General features: G+C 41.9%; 1 protein-coding gene across 2 annotated transcripts; it reads right to left on the bottom strand.

Moving 5' to 3' along the window:
- Nucleotides 1–1,838: 1,838 nt before the first annotated feature.
- col9a1a (collagen, type IX, alpha 1a) lies at nucleotides 1,839–21,816 on the bottom strand. Of its 2 annotated transcripts, XM_061915311.1 has the most exons (32): nucleotides 21,641–21,816; nucleotides 21,332–21,406; nucleotides 19,449–19,487; nucleotides 19,306–19,368; nucleotides 11,688–11,741; nucleotides 11,579–11,614; nucleotides 11,475–11,498; nucleotides 11,342–11,395; nucleotides 11,223–11,276; nucleotides 11,111–11,143; nucleotides 10,985–11,041; nucleotides 10,866–10,919; nucleotides 10,738–10,791; nucleotides 10,610–10,663; nucleotides 10,488–10,541; nucleotides 10,363–10,416; nucleotides 10,228–10,281; nucleotides 9,882–9,935; nucleotides 9,759–9,812; nucleotides 9,644–9,688; nucleotides 9,509–9,562; nucleotides 9,387–9,440; nucleotides 9,257–9,310; nucleotides 3,855–3,926; nucleotides 3,679–3,714; nucleotides 3,564–3,608; nucleotides 3,450–3,482; nucleotides 3,233–3,379; nucleotides 2,995–3,049; nucleotides 2,726–2,914; nucleotides 2,541–2,618; nucleotides 1,839–2,385 (listed from the first exon to the last, which is right to left on the bottom strand). In XM_061915311.1, the coding sequence occupies exons 1-32, from the start codon at nucleotides 21,707–21,709 to the stop codon at nucleotides 2,180–2,182; spliced, it is 2,058 nt and encodes a 685-aa protein (XP_061771295.1). In that variant the 5' UTR covers nucleotides 21,710–21,816; the 3' UTR covers nucleotides 1,839–2,179. The 2 variants fall into 2 exon arrangements, with proteins under 2 accessions (XP_061771295.1, XP_061771286.1); XM_061915302.1 differs by having other exon boundaries at nucleotides 9,759–9,935.
- Between the last annotated feature and the right edge of the window lie 3,648 nt (nucleotides 21,817–25,464).

The raw sequence follows: 25,464 nt of genomic DNA on the forward strand, positions 1-25,464 counted from the left end.
AGAGCGGTCAAGCGAACATGGATCCCGACTACATGTCAACCGGCAGATTTCGGTGAGAAAATTGTGGTAATAAGTCGCCTCTTACCGAGGCAACTATTTTTGTATTTGTGCGCGTAAAATAAATCCAAATGCTTAATCTAGGAGTGTCAAAACAATCGTTTTTGAGGGCCACATCGCTAGTATGGCTACATGTAACAGTGAATATATATGGATATTAATATATACGTTATGTGTATATGTATATGTATACAGTGGGGCAAAAAAGTATTTATTCAACCACCGATTGTGCAAGTTTTCCCACTTAAAAAGACGACAGAGGTCTGTAATTTTCATCATAGGTACACTTCAACTGTGAGAGACAGAATGTGAAAGAAAAATCCAGGAATTCACTTTGTATCAATCAATCAATCAATGTTTATTTATATAGCCCCAAATCACAAATGTCTCAAAGGACTGCACAAATCATTACGACTACAACATCCTCGGAAGAACCCACAAAAGGGCAAGGAAAACTCACACCCAGTGGGCAGGGAGAATTCACATCCAGTGGGACGCCAGTGACAATGCTGACTATGAGAAACCTTGGAGAGGACCTCAGATGTGGGCAACTCCCCCTCTCTAGGGGACCGAAAGCAATGGATGTCGAGCGGGTCTAACATGATACTGTGAAAGTTCAATCCATAGTGGCTCCAACACAGCCGCAAGAGTTCAGTTCAAGCGGATCCAAGACAGCAGCGAGAGTCCCGTCCACAGGAAACCATCTCAAGCGGATCAGCAGCGTAGAGACGTCCCCAACCGATACAGTAGGAATTTTAAAGAATTTAAAGAATTTATTTGTAAATGATGGTGGAAAATAAGTATTTGGTCAACCATTCAAAGCTCTCATTGATGGAAGGAGATTTTGGCTCAAAATCTCAGGATACATGGCCCCATTCATTCTTTCCTTAACACGGATCAAATCTAATAACCATATACTGTCTGATACTACAATTGGAATCGTTACTGTCTATGCATATCGATCCACACACGTTATTATATAAATATATTATATACTGATTTTATATATACATATATATGGATGTGTGTGTGTTTGTGTATATGTATATATATATGTATATATGTATATATATATATATATATACATATATACACATATATACACATACGTATATATATATATATATATATGGATGTGTGTGTTTGTATATATATATATCATATATATATATATACAGTATATATGTATATATATAAGTATGGTGGCAGAGGGGTTAGTGCGTCTGCCTCACAATACGAAGTTCCTGCAGTCCTGGGTTCAAATCCAGGCTGAGGATCTTTCTGTGTGGAGTTTGCATGTCCTCCCCGTGAATGCGTGGGTTCCCTCTGGGTACTCAAGCTTCTTCCCACTTCCAAAGACATGCACCTGGGGATAGGTTGATTGGAAACACTAAAATTGGCCCTAGTGTGTGAATGTGAGTGTGAATGTTGTCTGTCTATCTGTGTTGGCCCTGCGATGAGGTGGCGACTTGTCCAGGGTGTACACCGCCTTCCGCCCGATTGTAGCTGAGATGGGCGCCAGCGCCCCCGCGACCCCGAAAGGGAATAAGCGGTAGGAAATGGATGGATGGATGGATATATAAGTATGTATATATATATATATACGTATTTGTATTTATAAATATGTGTATATATGTATGTATGTATATATATATACATATATATATATATAAGTGTGTATGTGTGTGTACTATTAAAATTAGTAAAATATATTTAACGGTCTGTCATTTGAAGGTGAAGAACCTTCAAAATCCAGAAGAATTGAGCACCAGAGGAAGAAGAACCATGCAGAAGTTTATTAGAAAATGTGTTTTATTTTCTTCTCTGTACACGTGTGGAACCTTGCTAGAATAAATAGTTCACATAAAAGCGGCGCCGAGGTTCCAAAAGAATCCGCCTTCCCGGCTCAAAAAACTTCCAATCTGAAAACATTTGGAGGAAGAGTTCTTCCAGCAGTAAATGATGCCTTTCCATGGACCTACTGAAGGACCTTTCTGGTTCTGATGGACTTGACCCTATGAAGGTTTGCTGATCCTTCAAGAGTGCCAGATGAGCACGGAACACGACTCTGGGCTCTTCTCTGACTGGTTTCTCTGTGCGAGTCCACTTCCATGCTGGACCCTCACATCTCACTGGGACCCTTCATGCTGGAGTCCTTGGCTGAGACGGGCGAGGCCACCATGGGGAGGACGCACTGCGATGGCTCGCAGTAGCTGTTCAGCCCTGCCGGACCCGGAGGCCCGGGGACGCCGGTAGTCCCGGGAGCGCCACGAGGCCCTCGCTCACCATCGCGGCCGTCTGAGCCGTAAGCCGCCCTGCCTGACTGGCCTGGGACCACACAAATACACATTAGGGGATCAGCAAACTAGGTCAGTGATGTGGGGTCGCCCCCTGCTGGTCATCAGATTGTAGACACGTTCTCCTGAGAGCACAATGCTATGTCCAGGTCCTGATATAGTTCACATAACTAAAGTAGTCTTTACCTGGCAGACCTGGAGCACCTGGAGATCCCTTGAGCCCCCTGGAGGTAGGTCCTCTGTCCCCTCTGTCCCCTTGATCACCTGTGGACAGAAGCAGAAAAGACTCTTGCTGCCCCCTGCTGGTAAAAGTAATGTCCAAAGCCTAAATCTTTTCTTTCCATGGTCATTCAGAACCTTCCGGATCCCACCTTTAGGTCCCTTACGGCCCAGCAACCCAGGCGGTCCCTTTAGACCTGGTAGTCCTCGAGAGCCACTGTGTCCGGGGAAACCGTTCTCACCGGTCGCCCCGGGAGGTCCGGGCGGGCCAGGCGGTCCCGGGAGCCCGGAGACGCCAGACTCAGGTCTGCTCAGACTGGCTGCCAGCTGGGCCAGCTGCTCTGTGATACCACAGAAGAAAAAAAAACAGCTTTATCGAATTGTTGCGGATTGGGTCCCAGGATGATCCAGAAGTGCTCACCTTGCATGACTCTCATGCAGACTTGTTTGATGTGCGAGTCACTCGGTGCTTTTCCCTGCGCCGACACAAGCAGAACCACTTCAAAAGAAGGCCAAACCTTAGTACTGCATTTCAATCTAAACTGCGGATACTGTGTGGCGTCCCACAGAGTTTAGTCCTCCAGCACATTTCTGTCGAACGTCAACTGAACAAAACCACAAAACTAGTCCTGATTGTTGTGACGTCGCCAACACCTCACCGAAGGTCCCTGACGCCCAGGTAGGCCAGGTACTCCCATGTCACCCTGCATGCCCCGTGGTCCGGGCTGGCCCGACTTGCCCTCCTTGCCCTGTTGCCCTCGGCCCCCCTCTGGTCCTTTGTTGCCGGTCTCTCCTGGCGGTCCCGTCTACAAGGAGGAGGGCTGTTATTGTTAGCATTAGCAAGAAAGCGCTACTGTGATTTGGGTAAAATCGCACCGATCCTTTCTCTCCTGGTTCCCCTTGTTCACCCTGCAAGAGACCACCAACAAGATGACAAGCAGTTCCACAACAAGACCACTTATGTGTGTTCTAAGAAGTCTGGTCCCTCACCAGTTCTCCTGGCTCTCCTGGTGTTCCCTCAGCACCTGAACCTCCCTAAAGTGGACCGCACAGGTTTGTTAGAACACCAAGTTTCTTATTGAACATTTTGTTCAGAAACACACACCTGGTCTCCTTTTGGACCGTCCAGACCCACAGCGCCCTGTGAAGACAAAAAACCATTCCAACAACAGAACTGTTATCTGTCCAGGTGATGGACCAGCTGACATGCTTTAACAAGCCATCTTTGGTTGTGGATCAGTGGCTAAAATATCCTGATTCATGGGGATGTTTCTTACTTACCCTGTCGCCCTTCTGTCCTCGATATCCAACAGGTCCAGGAAGTCCTGGAAGGCCCATGTCGCCTTTGCCTCCCTGTCCAAACCCAAACATAAACATTCAAACACCAGCGCCACTGTTAGGATGTATAGTGCCGCCCCACACGCTAACCTAACCACACTGAGCCCACATAATCGGAGTCAACCCCCCCACCGGGTGCTCAGCCGTCGGGTTTCTGGGGCGGTTTTTTAGGCTGATTGCTCTCAAGCATTCCTGGGAACAGAGAAGTCTTTGAGGCTTCCCAGCTTCTTTTCCTGTCCCGAATCCTGCAGAGTCCTCGTGGAACAAGAGAGGCCTTTCATGGTTGTGCTAAAAACACCTTAAGTGCAGCATATCGGCTTTATTTCGCTCAATCACCCTCTGTTGAATCATACGTGCAGGGAAGCAGGCTGGTTTCTAAGCCCTGAGGAGCATCTTTCAACTTGTCCTCCATCCATCCATTCATCTTCTTCCGTTAATCCGAGGTCGGGTTGCGGGGGCCCGGACTTCCCTCTCTCCGGCCACTTCGTCCAGCTCCTCCCGGTGGTATACCGAGGCGTTCCTAGGCCATCCGGGAGACATAGTCTTACCAACGTGTCCTGGGTCTTCCCCGTGGCCTCCTACCGGTCGGACGTGCCTGAAACACCTCCCTAGAGAGGCATTCGGGTGGCATCCTGACCAGACCCCCGAATGACTTCATCTGGCTCCTCTTGATGTGGAGGAGCAGAGACTTCAGTTCAGGGGTCTCAAACACGCAGCCCGTGTTTGAGACCCCGGGTTTTATATGAATGGCGCTTTACAGCGTCGTACTCGATTTTTCCGGGAGACTCCCAATTTTCAGCGCCCCTCCAGGGGTAATCACTCTCCCGGATTCCACCCAAACAACAATATCAAGGAGTCCCCGTCTACAGCGTGCCAGTCCAGTCACATGTTGTATTTGGCTTCTGTAGACACAATCAGCGACTGCGAGACATAGTTGATCAACAGCCATACAGGTCACACTGAGGATGGCCGTATAAACAACTTTAACACTGTTACAAATATGTGAACCCACACCAAACAAGAATGACAAACATATTTTGGGAGAACATCCGCACCGTAACACAACATACGACAGAACAAATACCCAGAATCCCATGAGGCCCTAACGCTTCCAGGCTAAAATATACACCCCCCTCCCCCACACATCAACCATGCTAGCAACCGTAGCTCCAGTTTTTACGTGTTCTCTTAATTTTCATATTCCGATGGAAGTAAACATTGTCTGAGTTTAGCGTTAACAGAATAATATACAGTAGCATGTTAGCATCAGCTATGCTAGCAACCGTAGTTTCAGTTTTTACATGTTCTCCTAATTTTCACAGTCCGATGGAAGTAAACTTTGTCAGAGTTTAGCATTAACAGAATTATATTATACGGTAGCATGTTAGCATCAGCCATGTTAGCGACAGTAGCTCCAGTTCTTTTCACATGACGATGGAAGTAAACTTTGTCTGAGTTTAGCGTTAACAGAATGATATTATACGGTAGCATGTTAGCATCAGCCATGCTAGCAACCACAGCTCCTGTTTTTACGTGTTCTCATAATTTTCATATTCCAAAGGAAGTAAACTTTGTCTGAGTTTAGCGTGAACATAATAATAATATACGGTAGCATGTTAGCATCAGCCATGCTAGCAACCGCAGCTCCTGTTTTTACGTCTTCTCCTAATTTTCACATTCCGATTGAAGTAAACTTTGTCTGAGTTTAGCGTTAACAGAATAATATCATAAAGTAGCATGTTAGCATCAGCTATGCTAGCAACCGTAGCTCGAGTTTTTACATGTTCTCCTAATTTTCACATTCCAATGGAAGTAAACTTTGTCTTGAGTTTAGCATTAACAGAATTATATTATACGGTAGCATGTTAGCATCAGCCATGTTAGCGACAGTAGCTCCAGTTCTTTTCACTTGACGATGGAAGTAAACTTTGTCTGAGTTTAGCGTTAACAGAATAATATTATACGGTAGCATGTTAGCATCAGCCATGCTAGCAATCATAGCTCCAGTTTTTACATGTTCTCCTAATTTTCACATTCCAATGGAAGTGAACTTTGTCTAAGTTTAGCGTGAACATAATAATATTACACCGTAGCATGTTAGCATCAGCCATGCTAGCAACCCCAGCTCCTGTTTTTACGTGTTCTCCTAATTTTCACATTCCGATGGAAGTAAACTTTGTCTGAGTTTAGCGTTAACAGAATAATATTATACGGTAGCATGTTAGCATCAGCCATGTTAGCAACTGTAGCTGCAGTTCCGAGGTGTTTTCCTCATTTTCCCATGACGATGGAAGTAAACTTTGTCTGAGTTTAGCGTTAACAGAATAATTTACAATAGCATGTTAGCATCAACCATGCTAGCAACCATAGCTCCTGTTTTTACGTCTTCTCCTAATTTTCACATTCTGATGGAAGTAAACTTTGTCTGAGTTTCGTGTTAACAGAATAATATACAGTAGCATCTTAGCATCAGCTATGCTAGCAACCGTAGCTCCAGTTTTTACATGTTCTAATTTTCACATTCCGATGGAAGTAAACTTTGTCTGAGTTTAGCATTAACAGAATTATATTATACGGTAGGTAGCATGTTAGCATCAGCCATGTTAGCGACAGTAGCTCCAGTTCTTTTCACATGACGATGGAAGTAAACTTTGTCTGAGTTTAGCGTTAACTGAATAATATACAATAGCATGTTAGCATCAGCCATGCTAGCAATCATAGCTCCAGTTTTTACATGTTCTCCTAATTTTCACATTCCAATGGAAGTGAACTTTGTCTAAGTTTAGCGTGAACATAATAATATTACACCGTAGCATGTTAGCATCAGCCATGCTAGCAACCCCAGCTCCTGTTTTTACGTGTTCTCCTAATTTTCACATTCCGGTGGAAGTAAACTTTGTCTGAGTTTAGCGTTAACAGAATAATATTATACGGTAGCATGTTAGCATCAGCCATGTTATCAACCGTAGCTGCAGTTCCGAGGTGTTTTCCTCATTTTCCCATTACGATGGAAGTAAACTTTGTCTGAGTTTAGCGTTAAAAGAATAATATACAATAGCATGTTAGCATCAGCCATGCTAGCAACCATAGCTCCAGTTTTTACATGTTCTCGTAATTTTCACATTCCGATGGAAGTAAACTTTGTCTGAGTTTAGCGTGAACATAATAATATTATACGGTAGCATGTTAGCATCAGCCATGCTAGCAACCGCAGCTCCTGTTTTTACGTCTTCTCCTAATTTTCACATTCCGATGGAAGTAAACTTTGTCTGAGTTTAGCGTTAACAGAATAATATACAGTAGCATGTTAGCATCAGCTATGCTAGCAACCGTAGCTCGAGTTTTTACATGTTCTCCTAATTTTCACATTCCAATGGAAGTAAACTTTGTCTGGGTTTAGCATTAACAGAATTATATTATACGGTAGCATGTTAGCATCAGCCATGTTAGCGACAGTAGCTCCAGTTCTTTTCACATGACGATGGAAGTAAACTTTGTCTGAGTTTAGCGTTAACAGAATGATATTATACGGTTGCATGTTAGCATCAGCCATGCTAGCAACCGCAGCTCCTGTTTTTACGTGTTCTCATAATTTTCATATTCCAAAGGAAGTAAACTTTGTCTGAGTTTAGCGTGAACATAATAATATTATACGGTAGCATGTTAGCATCAGCCATGCTAGCAACCGCAGCTCCTGTTTTTACGTCTTCTCCTAATTTTCACATTCCGATTGAAGTAAACTTTGTCTGACTTTAGCGTTAACAGAATAATATACAGTAGCATGTTAGCATCAGCTATGCTAGCAACCGTAGCTCGAGTTTTTACATGTTCTCCTAATTTTCACATTCCAATGGAAGTAAATTTTGTCTGGGTTTAGCATTAACAGAATTATATTATACGGTAGCATGTTAGCATCAGCCATGTTAGCGACAGTAGCTCCAGTTCTTTTCACATGACGATGGAAGTAAACTTTGTCTGAGTTTAGCGTTAACAGAATGATATTATACGGTTGCATGTTAGCATCAGCCATGCTAGCAACCGCAGCTCCTGTTTTCACGTGTTCTCATAATTTTCATATTCCAAAGGAAGTAAACTTTGTCTGAGTTTAGCGTGAACATAATAATATTATACGGTAGCATGTTAGCATCAGCCATGCTAGCAACCGCAGCTCCTGTTTTTACGTCTTCTCCTAATTTTCACATTCCGATTGAAGTAAACTTTGTCTGACTTTAGCGTTAACAGAATAATATACAGTAGCATGTTAGCATCAGCCATGCTAGCAACCGCAGCTCGAGTTTTTACATGTTCTCCTAATTTTCACATTCCGATGGAAGTAAACTTTGTCTTGAGTTTAGCATTAACAGAATTATATTATACGGTAGCATGTTAGCATCAGCTATGTTAGCGACTGTAGCTCCAGTTCTTTTCACATGACGATGGAAGTAAACTTTGTCTGAGTTTAGCATTAACAGAATAATATTATACGGTAGCATGTTAGCATCAGCCATGTTAGCAACCGAAGCTGCCATTCAGAGGTGTTTTCCTCATTTTCACATTACGATGGAAGTAAACTTTGTCTGAGCTTAGCGTTAGCAGAATAATATACAATAGCATGTTAGCATCAGCCATGCTAGCAATCATAGCTCCAGTTTTTACATGTTCTCCTAATTTTCACATTCCGATGGAAGTAAACTTTGTCTGAGTTTAGTTTCAACAGAATATTATTTTACGTTAGCATGTTAGCATCAGCCATGTTAGCAACCGTAGCTGCAGTTCCGAGGTGTTTTCCTCATTTTCACATGACGATGGAAGTAAACTTTGTCTGAGTTTAGGGTTAAAATAATAATATACAATAGCATGTTAGCATCAGCCGTGTTAGCGACAGTAGCTCCAGTTTTAACGCATTCCTGTTTTTACATTCCGATTGAACTAACTTTGTCTGAGTTTAGCGTTAACAGAATAATATCATACGGTAGCATGTTAGCATCAGTCATGTTAGCAACCGTAGCTGCAGTTCAGAGGCGTTTTCCTCATTTTAACATTACGATGGAAGTAAACTTTGTCTGAGTTTAGCGTTAACAGAATAATACACAATAGCATGTTAGCATCAGCCATGTTAGCAACTGTAGCTCCAGTTTTTACGTATTCTCCTAATTTTCACATTCCGATGGAAGTAAACTTTGTCTGAGTTTAGTTTTAACAGAATATTATGTTACGTTAGCATCAGCCATGCTAGCAACCGTAGCTCCAGTTTTATGCGTTCTTCTTTTCACTTGGCGATGGAAGTAAACTTTCTCTGAGTTCAGCGTTAACAGAATATTATTATATACTCAGTCAGGTCTCACCCTTCCTCCTGGGGACCCTGATGGTCCGTCAGGTCCTCGTTCTCCTCGTGCACCCTGCGACAATAGGACAAATTGTTTTTAATGACTGGAGAGACACCGGACTTGGCCAAGAACGACTTGTTCTACTCACTGGTCCTCCTCTTGATCCAAGAGGGCCGACCTCGCCCTGGTCTCCACGCTCGCCCTGGCGACAGAGACCATCACGCTCATGTTTTCTGTGAACAAACCTTCTCAAACGTGCCACAAACATACTTGCTTTCCAGACGAGCCCATCAGTCCTGCGACTCCTGGGTCACCTGAGACCCCCTAGTAACCACGCCAAAAAGAACCACCCGATGTTAGCCAAGTGTGCTGCTAAATGTTCCAATCGATGGTGTGCTTTGGTACCTTTGGACCGCTAACTCCTTTTTGTCCGTAAGCGCCCGGAACGCCCTATATGTTCGAAAACAACACTGAGGGTCAAAGTCCAACCATCAATCAGGGAGAGTCTGGGTCAACTTACGGGAAGACCTTGAAGTCCACCGTCACCTGGAGCGCCGTTCTTCCCAGGAAGACCCTGAACCAGAGGAACATAAGCCATGTACGTTTCCATAGGTCTCCAGTAGTCCCACTCATCAAACATTACCTTTGATCCTGGAAGTCCAGGAATTCCTTCCCGACCATCCGGCCCAGGAAGACCCTGGGGATAAGACGAGGAACAAGTTTAGAAACTGTCAACATCATTTTCTTTAGACCACGAGACATTAAAACATGGATCAGGATGTGACAGGATCAGGAAGAGCAATCAAGGAATTGCTGGGTGGAGTCAGGGACAGGACAGACAGGAAGCAGAGACATGGTCTGCACAGGAAAGAGAAGTTCAAAGAAGGCCAACGTTTTCAGACCACAACATGTTACCAGTGGGAATCAAACTGTGACAGCAACTAAAACAAGGAGGTGCGGGTCAGCAAAGGCACAGACAATGTTCTTACAGCTTCTCCCTTTGGTCCTGGTACGCCTCTGATCCCAGCAGGACCCCGCTCACCCTGTCAGGACACAAAGACGCTGTTGAAACAGCACACGCAATAATCCAGCTGTTTAACGAGAAGAGGACACAAAGATCTAACCTGTGTACCCCTGGGGCCGCTCTCCCCTAGGGCTCCTCTCTGGCCAACGTCCCCCTGGACAACAAAACAAGAAATGCCGTAAGACCATCGGTTAGCGAAAATCGGACAGAAACACTGGAACTCACTGGAGCTCCCTGGGCGCCCTGAGGGCCCGCGTCGCCGGATTTTCCTCGCGGCCCCTGTTTGGAGACTTTGTTTAGTCTCGAATAGGAAAAAGGCATTTTGTCGTCACGACTCGACTTCTTACCCTTTCACCTTTGGAGCCTGTTATTCCGGGGAGTCCTTTAGGTCCACCTGGGCCCTGGAATCACACACGTCCCATGTTAGCCAGTTAGCATCTCACATGTTTTACACAAAGCCGGCGAGATATTTTACTGGAAGTCCTTGAGATCCGATGTTCCCCGGCAGTCCCTGCTCGCCCTCCTCGCCCTGTGAGGAAACACAGCAAAGGTCTGGGGGCTCGAACAACAGCTGAAGACGTCTGAGGAGGAGAAGGACCTTACCTTGTGCCCCTGTCTTCCGGGCTCACCAGACTCTCCCTTCAACCCTTTGTGACCCTGCAGGCAGAGGTTGTGAGTTCTAGTGCGTTGGACAAAAGTATTGCCTGCTCTTAAAGACGTACTTTCATGCCTGGTAGGCCAGCGTGTCCTGAGAGTCCAGCAGTACAGGCGCTAGGACACTAAGAACAACGAGAAGACGAAGTGAAGAGTTCTGCTCAGTTAAAAAGTGAAGTCTTCCCAGGACTTACCAGTTCTTCCCCTTGATAGATGCCAGGAGGACCCTGGAAGACATGAATTCAACATGACTTATTCTCCCGTTGCATTTGTCAACCAGCACAGAATGTAAACAAGGACATGTACCCGAGGTCCAACAGCACCGAGAGCCCCCACTTGTCCCCTCTTGCCTCTGACGCCCTGTAACCAACCCACAACGTTTAGTACTTTTAGGGGTCTACCAGAGACAAGAAACGTGTACTCACTGGAGGACCAGCTTTTCCCATTTCTCCTGGGAGTCCGTCTGTCCCCGGGATGCCCTGTGAAAGAAGACCAAGCAGGACAAGTGTGAAGGGTCGTCCTCCAGCTCGGAGATGTTGTGGCCCGCCGTAGACTCACATCCAGGCCGTCCGGACCGACACCCTGCCGGAGACAAAGCGTCCTTCATTGAGCGGGAAGCATGACGTGGTCGGGAAAACGTCAAAACATCGACATGTACTTACCGGTGCACCGGCTGGCCCTCGCGGTCCAGAATCCCCCTGAGAACAGGACCACAGGTAGATTGTTTCAAGACACTTCAATGACGTCTGATGACAAAATTGTCGTACTCACTTTTTGTCCTTTCAGGCCTGGTGGACCTGGATCTCCTGGAGGTCCCATAGGTCCCTGAAGGAAACATCAATGATTGATTTTGTGTCCTTTAGGGACCAGAGCAGAGACACCAGGTGATGGACTCAACAACGTATCAGGAGGACCGGCAACACTGTCATCAAGTGTCTCGTCTCACAAATGCTCTCTTCCAATAAGAATCCTTTTAGCAGGTTAGAGGCGGGGCTAGAGGGGGCGTGGTTTAGATAAGGTAACATTGTGCCTTGTTACAGGATACAAGATGGCGGCTGTTGCAGGACTTTAACTTGAACTGCTCTACTCAATTGTAGTAGTACTTGTAGTTATGTCTACTTGTAGTTACATTTACTAGTAGTAGTACTTGTAGTTATGTCTACTTGTAGTTACATTTACTAGTAGTAGTACTTGTAGTTATGTCTACTTGTAGTTACATTTACCAGCAGTAGTAATAGTAATAATGTCTACTTGTAGTTACATTTACTAGTAGTACTTTGAGTTATGTCTACTTGTAGTTACATTTACTAACAGTAGTACTTGTAGTTATGTCTACTTGTAGTTACATTTACTAGTTGTACTTTGAGTTATGTCTACTTGTAGTTACATTTACTAGTAGTACTTTGAGTTATGTCTACTTGTAGTTACATTTACTAGCAGTAGTACTTGTAGTTATATCTACTTGAATTTACATTTACTAGCAGTAGTACTTGTAGCTATTTCTACTTGTAGTTACATTTACCAGTAATAATACTTGCAGTTATGTCTACTTGTTGTTAGTTTACTAGTAGTAGTACTTGCAGTTATTTTTACTTGTTACATTTGCTAATAGTAGTACTTGTAGTTATGTCTACTTGTAGTTACATTTACCAGTAATAATAATTGAAGTTATGTCTTCTTGTTGTTACATTTACTAGTAGTTGTACTTGTAGTTATGTCTACTTGTTGTTACGTTTACTAGCAGTAGTACTAGTAGTAATGTATACTTATAGCTACATTTACTAGTAGTTATGTCTACTTGTAATTACATTTACTAGCAGTAGTACTAGTATTTATGTCTAATTGTAGTTACATTTACTAACAGTAGTACTATTAGTAATGTCTACTTGTAGTTACATTTACTAGCAGTAGTACTAGTAATAATGTCTACTTGTAGTTACATTTACTAGTAGTAGTACTTGTAGTTATGTCTACTTTTATTTACATTTACTAGTAGTAGTACTTGCAGTTATGTCTACTTTTTGGTACATTTACTAGCAGTAGTACTCATAGTTATGTGTACTTATAGTTAAATTTACTAGCAGTAGTACTCATAGTTGTGTCTATTTGTTGTTACATTTACTAGCAGTAGTACTTATAGTTATGTGTACTTGTAGTTACATTTACTAGCAGTAGTACTCATAGTTATGTATACTTGTCGCTACATTTGCTGGTAGTAGTACTCGTAGTTATGTCTACTTGTAGTTACATTTCCTAGTAGTAGTACGTGTAGTTATGTCTGCTTGTAGTTACATTTACTTGTAGTAGTACGTGTAGTTATGTCTGCTTGTAGTTACATTTACTAGTAGTAGTACTTGTAGTTATGTCTATTCGTAGATACAGTTACTAGTAGTTATACTTGTTACATTTACTTGCGGTAGTACTAGAAGAAATGTCGACTAGTAGATTTTTGTTCTAGCAGTGCTAAGATGTACATGTAGTAGTAGTCAGTCACTAGTTGTAATAGTAATAAGAAGTCACTAATTGTAGTTATAGTATTATGTATTTGGAGTCACTATATGTCATAGTTGCAACATGTACTATTCACTATTTGTAATAGTATTAAAATGTACTAGTAATCAGTTGTTGTAGTCGCATTAAAATGTACTAGTATTTCGTAGAGTGGTAACATGTACTAGTACATGTAATAATAATATGTACTGAAGAAGTAGTCAGTAGTTGTAATAGTAACATGTACTACTAGTAGTAGTTGGAGTAGTATTAAAATGTACCAGTAGTCACTAGTTATTGTAGTAACATGTACTAGCAGTCAATTAGTGTTGTAGTAGTAACATGTACTAGTAGTCACTACTTGTAGTAGTAACATGTGCTATTGGTCAATAGTAATAGTAGTAAGATGTAGTAGTAGTCAATTATTATAGTAGAAGTAATAGTAGTAGTAACATGTACTTGTAGTCACTACTTCTAATAGTAACATGTGCTATTAGTCAATAGTAATAGTAGTAACATGTATTAGTAGTCAATTATTGTTGTAGTAGTAGTAGTAGTAGTAGTAGTAGTAACAACATGTACTCGTAGTCACGATTTGTAATAGTAACATGTGCTATTAGTCAATAGTAATAGTAGTAACATGTACTACTACTAGTCAATAGTTGCAGTAATAGTAATATGTACTGTATTAGTAGACAATAGTTGTAATAGTAGTAACATGTACTACTACTAGTCAATAGTTGCAGTAATAGTAATATGTACTGTATTAGTAGAAAATAGTTGTAATAGTAGTAACATGTACTACAAGTCAATAGTTGTAGTAGTAATTCTTTGTAGTTGTCGTATTAGTCAAATATACCAGTATTTAGTAGTTGTAGTAGTAACATGTGCTGTTAGTCAGTAGTTGTAGTAGTAACATGTTCTAGTAGTCACTAGTTGTAGTAGTAACATGTACTAATAGTCACTACTTGTAGTAGTAACATGTACTTATAGTCACTACTTGTAGTAGTAACATGTGCTATTAGTCTATAGTAATAGTAGTAAGCTGTACTAGTAGTCAGTTATTGTAGTAGACATAGTAGTAATAACATGTACTCGTAGTCTCTACTTGTAATAGTAACATGTACTAGTAGTCAATTATTGTAGTAGTAACAACATGTACTCGTAGTAACAATTTGTAATAGTAACGTGTGCTATTAGTCAATAGTAATAGTAGTAACTTGTACTAGTAGTCAGTTATTGTAGTAGACATAGTAGTAATAACATGTACTCGTAGTCTCTACTTGTAATAGTAACATGTACTAGTAGTCAATTATTGTAGTAGTAACAACATGTACTCGTAGTAACAATTCGTAATAGTAACGTGTGCTATTAGTCAATAGTAATAGTAGTAACTTGTACTAGTAGTCAGTTATTGTAGTGGACATAGTAGTAATAACATGTACTCGTAGTCTCTACTTGTAATAGTAACATGTACTAGTAGTCAATTATTGTAGTAGTAACAACATGTACTCGTAGTAACAATTTGTAATAGTAACGTGTGCTATTAGTCAATAGTAATAGTAGTAACTTGTACTAGTAGTCAGTTATTGTAGTAGACATAGTAGTAATAACATGTACTCGTAGTCTCTACTTGTAATAGTAACATGTACTAGTAGTCAATTATTGTAGTAGTAACAACATGTACTCGTAGTAACAATTTGTAATAGTAACGTGTGCTATTAGTCAATAGTAATAGTAGTAAGCTGTACTAGTAGTCAGTTATTGTAGTAGACATAGTAGTAATAACATGTACTCGTAGTCTCTACTTGTAATAGTAACATGTACTAGTAGTCAATTATTGTAGTAGTAACAACATGTACTCGTAGTAACAATTTGTAATAGTAATGTGTGCTATTAGTCAATAGTAATAGTAGTAACATGTACTAGTACTAGTCAATATTTGCAGTAATAGTAATATGTACTGTAGTAATAGTCAATATTTGTAATAGTAGTAACATGTAGTAGTAGTCAGTAGTTGTAGTAGTTATTGTTCTGTAGTTGTCGTATTAGTCAAATGTACCAGTATTTTGTAGTTGTAGTAGTAACATGTACTAGTAGTCAGTAGTTGTAGTAGTAACATGTACGAGTAGTCACTAGTTGTAGTAGTAACATGTACTAGTAGTCACTAGTTGTAGTAGTAACATGTACTAGTAGTCACTAGTTGTAGTAGTAGCATGTACTAATAGTCACTACTTGTAGTAGTAACATGTGCTGTTAGTCAGTAGTAATAGTAATAAGCTGTACTAGTAGTCCGTTATTGTAGTAGACGTAGTAGTAGTAGTAATGACATGTACTCGTAGTCTCCACTTGTAATAGTAACATGTGCTATTAGTCAATAGTAATAGTAGTAACATGTACTAGTAGTCAGTTATTGTAGTAGTAACAACATGTACTTGTAGTAACAATTTGTAATAGTAACATGTGCTGTTAGTCAATAGTAATAGTAGTATCATGTACTAGTTCTAGTCAATAGTTGCAGTAATAGTAACATGTACTGTAGTAATTGACAATAGTTGTAATAGTAGTAACATGTAGTAGTAGTCAGTAGTTGTAGTAGTTATTTTTTGTAGTTGTCGTATTAGTCAAATGTACCAGTATTTTGTAGTTGTAGTAGTAACATGTACTAGTAGTCACTAGTTGTAGTAGTAACATGTACTAGTAGTCACTAGTTGTAGTAGTAACATGTACTAGTAGTCACTAGTTGTAGTAATAACATGTACTAGTAGTCACTAGTTGTAGTAGTAACATGTACTAGTAGACACTAGTTGTAGTAGTAACATGTACTAGTAGTCACTAGTTGTAGTAGTAACATGTACTAGTAGTCACTTAGAGTATGAGTACTAGTAGTCATTAGTCGTGGTAATATGTAGTTGTGATAGTATTACTAACGCCCATTAGTAGTCACTAGTAATAGTAATAGTAGTAGTAGTGCATTGCATAGTACTCACTCCCTGATGCCTTAAGAGATGTGCTGGACAATGAGTTTATAGTTTGTGGCGTTTAGCTCATTAGTTAGCACTGATCGACTTGACTCTCATCAATGCTAACAGTAATGATGAAACGTCAATGCTAACGATGCAATGACACGTCAATGCTAACATTATAATGAAACGTCGAGTTATAATGAAATGACGAGTTAGCGCGTCAATGCTAACGATATGATGACATGTCAATGCTAATGGTGCGTCAATGCTAACAATACAATGACATGTTAATGCTAACAAAAACAACAATGTGTCAATGCTAACTATATGATGACATGTCATTACTAACAATACAGTGATACGTTAATGCTAACAACAACAACAATAATGTGTCAATGCTAACAATACAATGACACGTTGATGCTAACAACAACGATAATGCGTCAATGCTAACAATATAATGACATGTCAATGCTAATGGTGCGTCAATGCTAACAATACAATGGCACGTTAATGCTAACAACAACAATAATGCGTCAATGCTAACAATCTAATGACATGTCAATGCTAACGGTGCGTCAATGCTAACAATACAACGGCATGTTAATGCTAACAACAACAATAATGCGTCAATGCTAACAATACAATGACACGTTAATGCTAACAACAACAATAATGCGTCAATGCTAACAATACAATGGCACGTTAATGCTAACAACAACAATAATGCGTCAATGCTAACTATATGATGGCATGTCATTACTAACAATACAGTGACACGTTAATGCTAACAACAACAACAATAATGTGTCAATGCTAACAATACAATGACACGTTGATGCTAACAACAACGATAATGCGTCAATGCTAACAATATAATGACATGTCAATGCTAATGGTGCGTCAATGCTAACAATACAATGGCACGTTAATGCTAACAACAACAATAATGCGTCAATGCTAACAATCTAATGACATGTCAATGCTAATGGTGCGTCAATGCTAACAATACAACGGCATGTTAATGCTAACAACAACAATAATGCGTCAATGCTAACAATACAATGACACGTTAATGCTAACAACAACAATAATGCGTCAATGCTAACAATACAATGGCACGTTAATGCTAACAACAACAATAATGCGTCAATGCTAACTATATGATGGCATGTCAATGCTAACAATACAGTGACACGTTAATGCTAACAACGACAACAATAATGTGTCAATGCTAACAATACAATGACACGTTGATGCTAACAACAACAATAATGCGTCAATGCTAACAATACAATGACATGTCAATGCTAATGGTGCGTCAATGCTAACAATACAATGGCACGTTAATGCTAACAACAACAATAATGCGTCAATGCTAACAATATAATGACATGTCAATGCTAATGGTGCGTCAATTACTAACAATACAATGGCACGTTAATGCTAACAACAACAATAATGCGTCAATGCTAACAATACAATGACACGTTAATGCTAACAACAACAATAATGCGTCAATGCTAACAATATAATGAGATGTCAATGCTAATGGTGCGTCAATGCTAACAATACAATGGCACGTTAATGCTAACAACAACAATAATTCATCAATGCTAACAATATGATGACATGCAATGCTAATGGTGCGATGAGAACGTCAATGCTTATGACGACGACGACGACGAGTCAATGCTATTGACAACGATGACACGTTAATGCTAATTGTACGGTGACATGTAAATGCTCACGATGATGCATCAACGCTAACGATACGATGACACATTAATGCTTTTGACAATGACGACGTGTTTTTGCTCACGATACGATGACACGTCAATGCTAACTGTACGGTGACATATAAATGCTAACGACGCAATGACACATCAATGCTAACGGTACAATAACGCATCGATGCTAACGGTACAATGACACATCGATGCTAACTGTACTGTGACATGTAAATGCTAACGACGCAATGACATATCCAGGCTAACGATACAATGAAACGTTAATGCTAACTGTGCGGTGACATGTAAATGCTAACGAAACAATGACACATCAATACTAACGATACAATGACACATCAATACTAAAGATACAATGACACATTAATGCTAACTGTACGGTGACATGTAAACGCTAACGACTCAATGACACATCAATACTAACGGTACAATGACACATCGATGCTAACTGTATTGTGACATGTAAATGCTAACGACGCAATGACACATCCAGGCTAACGATACAATGACACGTTAATGCTAACTGTAAGGTGACATGTAAATGCTAATGACGCAATGACACATCAATGCTAACGATACAATGACACGTTAATGCTAACTGTACGGTGACATGTATACGGCGCAATGACACATCAATACTAACGGTACAATGACACATCGATGCTACCTGTACTGTGACATGTAAATGCTAACGACTCAATGACACATCAATACTAACGGTACAATGACACATCGATGCTAACTGTACTGTGACATGTAAATGCTAACGGCGCAATAACACATAAAGGCTAACAATCCAATGACACTTTAATACTAACTGTACGGTGACATGTAAATGCTAACGACGCAACGACACATCAATGCTAACGATACAATGACACGTTAATGCTAACTGTACGGTGACGTGTAAATGCTAACACGATGCAATGAGACATCAATGCTAATGGTACAATGACAAATCGATGCTAATGATACGATGACACGTCAATGCTAACTGTACGGTGACATGTAAATGCTAACGATACAATGACTTTTCAAAGCTAGCGGCATGATGGCGTTTCAATGCTAACGATAAGCTAGCACATTGTAAAAAATGGTATGATGCAGTGGGGTAAACATACTGTATGTCGTCCACACTCTCATCTCATCTTATCTTATCTTAAGCTTTGGCGTGGGTCCACTTACATCTGCTCCCGGAAGTCCTGAAGCCCCAGGGGCGCCGTTTTTGCCGTTTTGCCCATCAGGACCCTGAAAGAATCCATCACTCCTCGTTAAAACTGTGGGTGAGGGGTTCATTTACAGTTGAATACGGGTCCAAGGTCACTCACCGGTTGGCCGTTGACTTTGGAGTCCTCTCCTCTGTCGCCCTGGACGCAACATCAACATGTGCCGTTAGCTTAGCTTTCCCTCCCCAGGACTATTGCACGCCTGCTAAGTGCTAGCATTAGCCTCTGGAAGCTGGGCTGTCCTCACAGCCACTAGGGGGCGTGTGAGCATGTTCACTGGGGACCGCTATGACCCGCTGTCACATACCCACGAGGTTCTCTTCTAGCAACCCTGGGGACTGCTTTGACCCCCTGTTATGTGTCCTCCCGGTTCTCTTCTAACAACCATGGGGACCGCTATGACCCCCTGTGTTGTGTCCACCCAGTTCTCTTCTAACAACCCTGGGGACTGCTTTGACCCACTGTCATGTACCCACCAGGTTCTCTTCTAGCAACCCTGGGGACTAGTATAACCTGCTATCTCATGTCCACCAGGTTGTCTTCTATCAACCATGGGGACCGCTATGACCCGCTGTCATGTGTCCGCCCAGTTCTCTGCTAACAACCATGGGGACCGCTATGACCCGCTGTCGCGTGTCCACCAGGTTCTCTTCTAGCAACCCTGGGGACTACTATATCCTGCTATCTCGTGTCCACCAGGTTCTCTTCTATCAACCATGGGGACCGCTATGACCCCCTGTCACGTGTCCACCAAGTTCTCTTCTAACAACCATGGAGACCGCTATGACCCGCTGTCACGTTTCCACCAGGTTCTCTTCTATCAAGCAAGGGGACCGCTATGACCCCCTGTCATGTGTCCACCCGGTTCTCTTCTAACAACCCTGGGGACTGTTTTGACCCGCTGTCACGTACCCACCAGGTTCTCTTCTAGCAACCCTGGGGACTGCTATAACCTGCTATCTCGTGTCCACCAGGTTCTCTTCTATCAACCATGGGGACCGCTATGACCCGCTGTCATGTGTTCGCCCGGTTCTCTGCTAACACCCATGGGGACCGCTATGACCCGCTGTCACATGTCCACCAGGTTCTCTTCTAACAACCATGACCCCCTGTCACATGTCCACCCGGATGTCTTCTAACAAACCATGGAGACCGCTATGACCCGCTGTCACATGTCCACCAAGTTCTCTGTTAACAACCATGGGGACCGCTATGACCCGCTGTCAAGTGTCCACCAGGTTCTCTTCTAACAACCATGACCCGTTGTCACATGTCCACCCGGTTCTCTTCTAACAACCACCGCTATGACCCGCTGTCTCGTGTTCAACAGGTTCTCTTCTAACAACCATGACCTGCTGTCACATGTCCACCAGGTTCTCTTCCAACAACCATGGGGACCGCTACGACCCGCTGTCACGTGTCCGCCTGGTTCTCTTTTAACAACCCTGGGGACGGCTATGACCCGCTGTCTTGTGTTCACCAGGTTCTCTTTTAACAACCCTGGGGACGGCTAGGACCCGCTGTCTTCCATGGGGACCACTACGACCCGCTGTCACATGTCCACCAGGTTCTCGTCCAACAACCATGGGGACGGCTATGACCCGCTGTCTCGTGTTCACCAAGTTCTCTTTTAACAACCATGGGAACCGCTATGACCCCCAGTCATTTGTTCCCCAGGTTCTCTTTTAACAACCCTGGGGACGGCTATGACCGCTGTCTCGTGTTCACCAAGTTCTCTTCTAACAACCCTGGGGACCGCTATGACCCCCTGTCTCGTGTTCACCAAGTTCTCTTCTAACAACCCTGGGGACCGCTATGACCCGTTGTCATGTGTCCACCAGGTTCTCTTCTAAAATATATATTTGTCTTTTGGGGAAAAGCCAAATGCTACATTTTATGCGGGGGGGAAAGTAGCTTAGACTAAGAGGCTTTCCTGCTCCGACAAGCAGAGCTTTGTGTTGGTTCCCAAAGAAAAGGTCACTCACGTCAATGCCGTCCACTCCAGGCACGCCAGCGATTCCAGGTGGTCCCGGGGGGCCTCTGGGACCGACCGGGCCCCTCTGCAGAAGAAATATAAATAAAGGTTGGTGTCCCCTGTGCGACACACACAGGCTCTCTTTGTCTGGCCGGTCCGAGGCCACTGGATCAGTACCAGGTGACGAGCACCACGGTTTGAAAGTCAAAACATTTATACGGTCACAAATCCGAAAAACCCTCGCCAAGAATGCTGTGATGCAGCATTTCAGCGGTAAATACGTCACCTGGGTCCTGGTGCAGAGAAACAAGCGCCTTACCTGAGCCCAGCAGGTCACCAGCAGGGAGAGTAGCAGCAAAAACCGCTGAGGGGTTCTGGACAGAACCATGGTCTTCCCTGGAGTGATCGAGACGCCGCCAGTCTCCTTTTTCCCCGGATTAGTCACGTTACTCGCCAACGGTTCACCTGTCACAACCCCCTCACTCTCCCGAGTGGGAGGCTGGGAGGAGGGGCCCCTTATTCATGAGATGCTGGCATGGAGGAGGACCCGGTGGAACTTCTGTGGCTCCGACACAAAACCTGCAGCTGCAACCTCAACTCAAGTCCTGAAAACTTTAAAGTTCTCTGAAAATATGTTTTCAATGTCATAAATACAGTATATGCTTGGAGGTGTATGGTCATCACTGAATATGACCTTCATCCAGTCATCACTGAATATGACCTTCATCCAGTCATCACTGAATATGACCTTCATCCAGTCATCACTGAATATGACCTTCATCCAGTCATCACTGACTATGACCTTCATCCACTCATCACTGAATATGACCTTCATCCGGTCATCACTGAATATGACCTTCATCAGGTCATCACTGACTATGACCTTCATCCAGTCATCACTGACTATGACCTTCATCCGCTCATAACAGAATATGACCTTCATCCGGTCATCACTGACTATGACCTTTATCCACTCATCACTGACTATGACCTTCATCCAGTCATCACTGACTATGACCTTCATCCGCTCATCACAGAATATGACCTTCATCCGGTCATCACTGACTATGACCTTTATCCACTCATCACTGACTATGACCTTCATCCAGTCATCACTGACTATGACCTTCATCCAGTCATCACTGACTATGACCTTCATCTGCTCATCACAGAATATGACCTTCATCCGGTCATCACTGACTATGACCTTTATCCACTCATCACTGACTATGACCTTCATCCAGTCATCACTGACTATGACCTTCATCCAGTCATCACTGACTATGACCTTCATCCGCTCATCACAGAATATGACCTTCATCCGGTCATCACTGACTATGACCTTTATCCACTCATCACTGACTATGACCTTCATCCAGTCATCACTGACTATGACCTTCATCCAGTCATCACTGACTATGACCTTCATCAGGTCATCACTGAATACGACCTTCATCCGGTCATCACTGAATATGACCTTCATCCGGTCATCACTGACTATGACCTTCATCCGGTCATCAATGAATATGACCTTCATCCACTCATCACTGAATATGACCTTCATCCGGTCATCAATGAATATGACCTTCATCCACTCATCACTGAATATGACCTTCATCCGGTCATCACTGACTATGACCTTCATCCACTCATCACTGAATATGACCTTTACCCAGTCATCACTGAATATGACCTTCATCAGGTCATCACTGAATACGACCTTCATCCGGGCACCACTGAATATGACCTTCATCCGGTCATCACTGACTATGACCTTCATCCGGTCATCACTGAATTTGACCTTCATCTACTCATCACTGAATATGACCTTCCACTCATCACTGAATATGACCTTCATCCACTCATCACTGAATTTGACCTTCATCTACTCATCACTGAATATGACCTTCTTCCGGTCATCACTGACTATGACCTTCATCAGGTCATCACTGACTATGATCTTCATCAGGTCATCACTGAATATGACCTTCATCAGGTCATCACTGAATATGACCTTCATCAGGTCATCACTGAATATGACCTTCATCTGGTCATCACTGACTATGACCTTCATCCAGTCATCACTGAATATGACCTTCATCCGGTCATCACTGACTATGACCTTCATCACGTCATCACTGAATATGACCTTCATCCAGTCATCACTGAATATGACCTTCATCCAGTCATCACTGAATATGACCTTCATCCGGTCATCACTGACTATGACCTTCATCCACTCATCACTGAATATGACCTTTACCCAGTCATCACTGAATATGACCTTCATCAGGTCATCACTGAATACGACCTTCATCCGGGCACCACTGAATATGACCTTCATCCGGTCATCACTGACTATGACCTTCATCTGGTCATCACTGAATATTACCTTCATCCGGTCATCACTGAATATGACCTTCATCCACTCATCACTGAATATGACCTTTATCCAGTCATCACTGAATATGACCTTCATCCGGTCATCACTGACTATGACCTTCATCCGGTCATCACTAATTATGACCTTCATCCGTTCACAACAGAATATGACCTTCATCCGGTCATCACTGAATATGACCTTCATCCAGTCATCACTGAATATGACCTTCATCCAGTCATCACTAAATATGACCTTCATCCGGTCATCACTGAATATGACCTTCATCCACTCATCACTGAATATGACCTTTATCCAGTCATCACTGAATATGACCTTCATCCGGTCATCACTGACTATGACCTTCATCCGGTCATCACTAATTATGACCTTCATCCGTTCACAACAGAATATGACCTTCATCCGGTCATCACTGAATATGACCTTCATCCAGTCATCACTGAATATGACCTTCATCCAGTCATCACTAAATATGACCTTCATCCGGTCATCACTGACTATGACCTTTATCAGGTCATCACTAAATATGACCTTCATCCGGTCATCACTGGCTATGACTTTCATCAGGTCATCACTGAATATGACCTTCATCCGGTCATCACTGACTATGACCTTCTTCCGGTCACAACAGAACATGACCTTCGTCCAGTCATCACTGAATATGACCTGAATCCGGTCATCAAGGAATATGACCTTCATCCAGTCATCAATGAATATGACCTTCATCCGGTCACAACAGAACATGACCTTCCTCCGGTCATCACTGAATATGACCTTCATCAGGTCATCACTGACTATGACCTTCATCTGGTCATCACTAATTATGACCTTCATCCGTTCACAACAGAATATGACCTTCATCCGGTCATCACTGAATATGACCTTCATCAGGTCATCAATGAATATGCCATATAATTTAATTAGAAATTATAATAAAATAAAATTGCTCTAATCCAAAATTAAGTTCCCACAATAAAAACAGTAATTTAAGCATTTGTGTTTTTGTTTTCATTTTCCAAGATGGTATTAATAACTTGAAGTCATTAAACCAAATAGGACAATTTGGGTTTTACTCTCAGAAATCGACTTTTAAGTATTTCAAAAAATGACCTTGCAACATAATAATAATAATTTCGAAGTTACTATATTTCCTAAATGTGCCAAATGTGATTTCTAAATGTAGGTCACATGTGTCAAACTCAAATCTGGCCCTCCACATGATTTTATGTGGCCCCGAGAAAGCCTGCAATATACGTTAATAAAATACTTAAAATTTCTTGCTAAATATTTTTTTTTTTTTTACTTTTGACATTAAAAATCATGTACTGCAGGCAAATTGTATATCTTTTAAAATTCAATATTATCTGAGTCGAAATATTATTTTATCATGTATTCCAAAAAATGTTTTTGTTAAAATAAAATAAATACTATACTTAAATATCTGCTTTACTTATTATTTCAAAACAAATGATCAATCAAACTTTGGACTGTAAAATTGACAATAGATTTTAAGGTGAAATTCCGCCAAGTTTTTTTTCCTGTAAAATCAACTTTGGTACTTTTTTTTTTCCATACACAGTAAGACACTAAAACATTAAAAAAAAAAAATATTCCAAAACAATATTTTACGGTAAAAAAAAACACAACCAACTAGCAGCTCTGTTGCTTGAATTTTACCGCTAAAAACAGTGGTATTGTTTCTCCATTCCATTCTATTTATTTTTATTTTTTTTATATGCTGT

The sequence above is a fragment of the Nerophis ophidion genome, linkage group LG01 (genome assembly GCF_033978795.1).
Source record: "Nerophis ophidion isolate RoL-2023_Sa linkage group LG01, RoL_Noph_v1.0, whole genome shotgun sequence".
Taxonomy (NCBI): domain Eukaryota; kingdom Metazoa; phylum Chordata; class Actinopteri; order Syngnathiformes; family Syngnathidae; genus Nerophis; species Nerophis ophidion.

Excerpts from the sequence above, each read along its gene's own strand:
- col9a1a (XM_061915302.1), bottom strand. The coding sequence starts at position 21,709 with ATGGTTCTGTCCAGAACCCCTCAGCGGTTTTTGCTGCTACTCTCCCTG. Across the intron at positions 21,407-21,640 it reads TGGTGACCTGCTGGGCTCAG|AGGGGCCCGGTCGGTCCCAG; the intron begins GTAAGGCGCTTG and ends TTTCTTCTGCAG. Across the intron at positions 10,417-10,487 it reads AGGGCGCCCAGGGAGCTCCA|GGGGACGTTGGCCAGAGAGG; the intron begins GTGAGTTCCAGT and ends TTTGTTGTCCAG.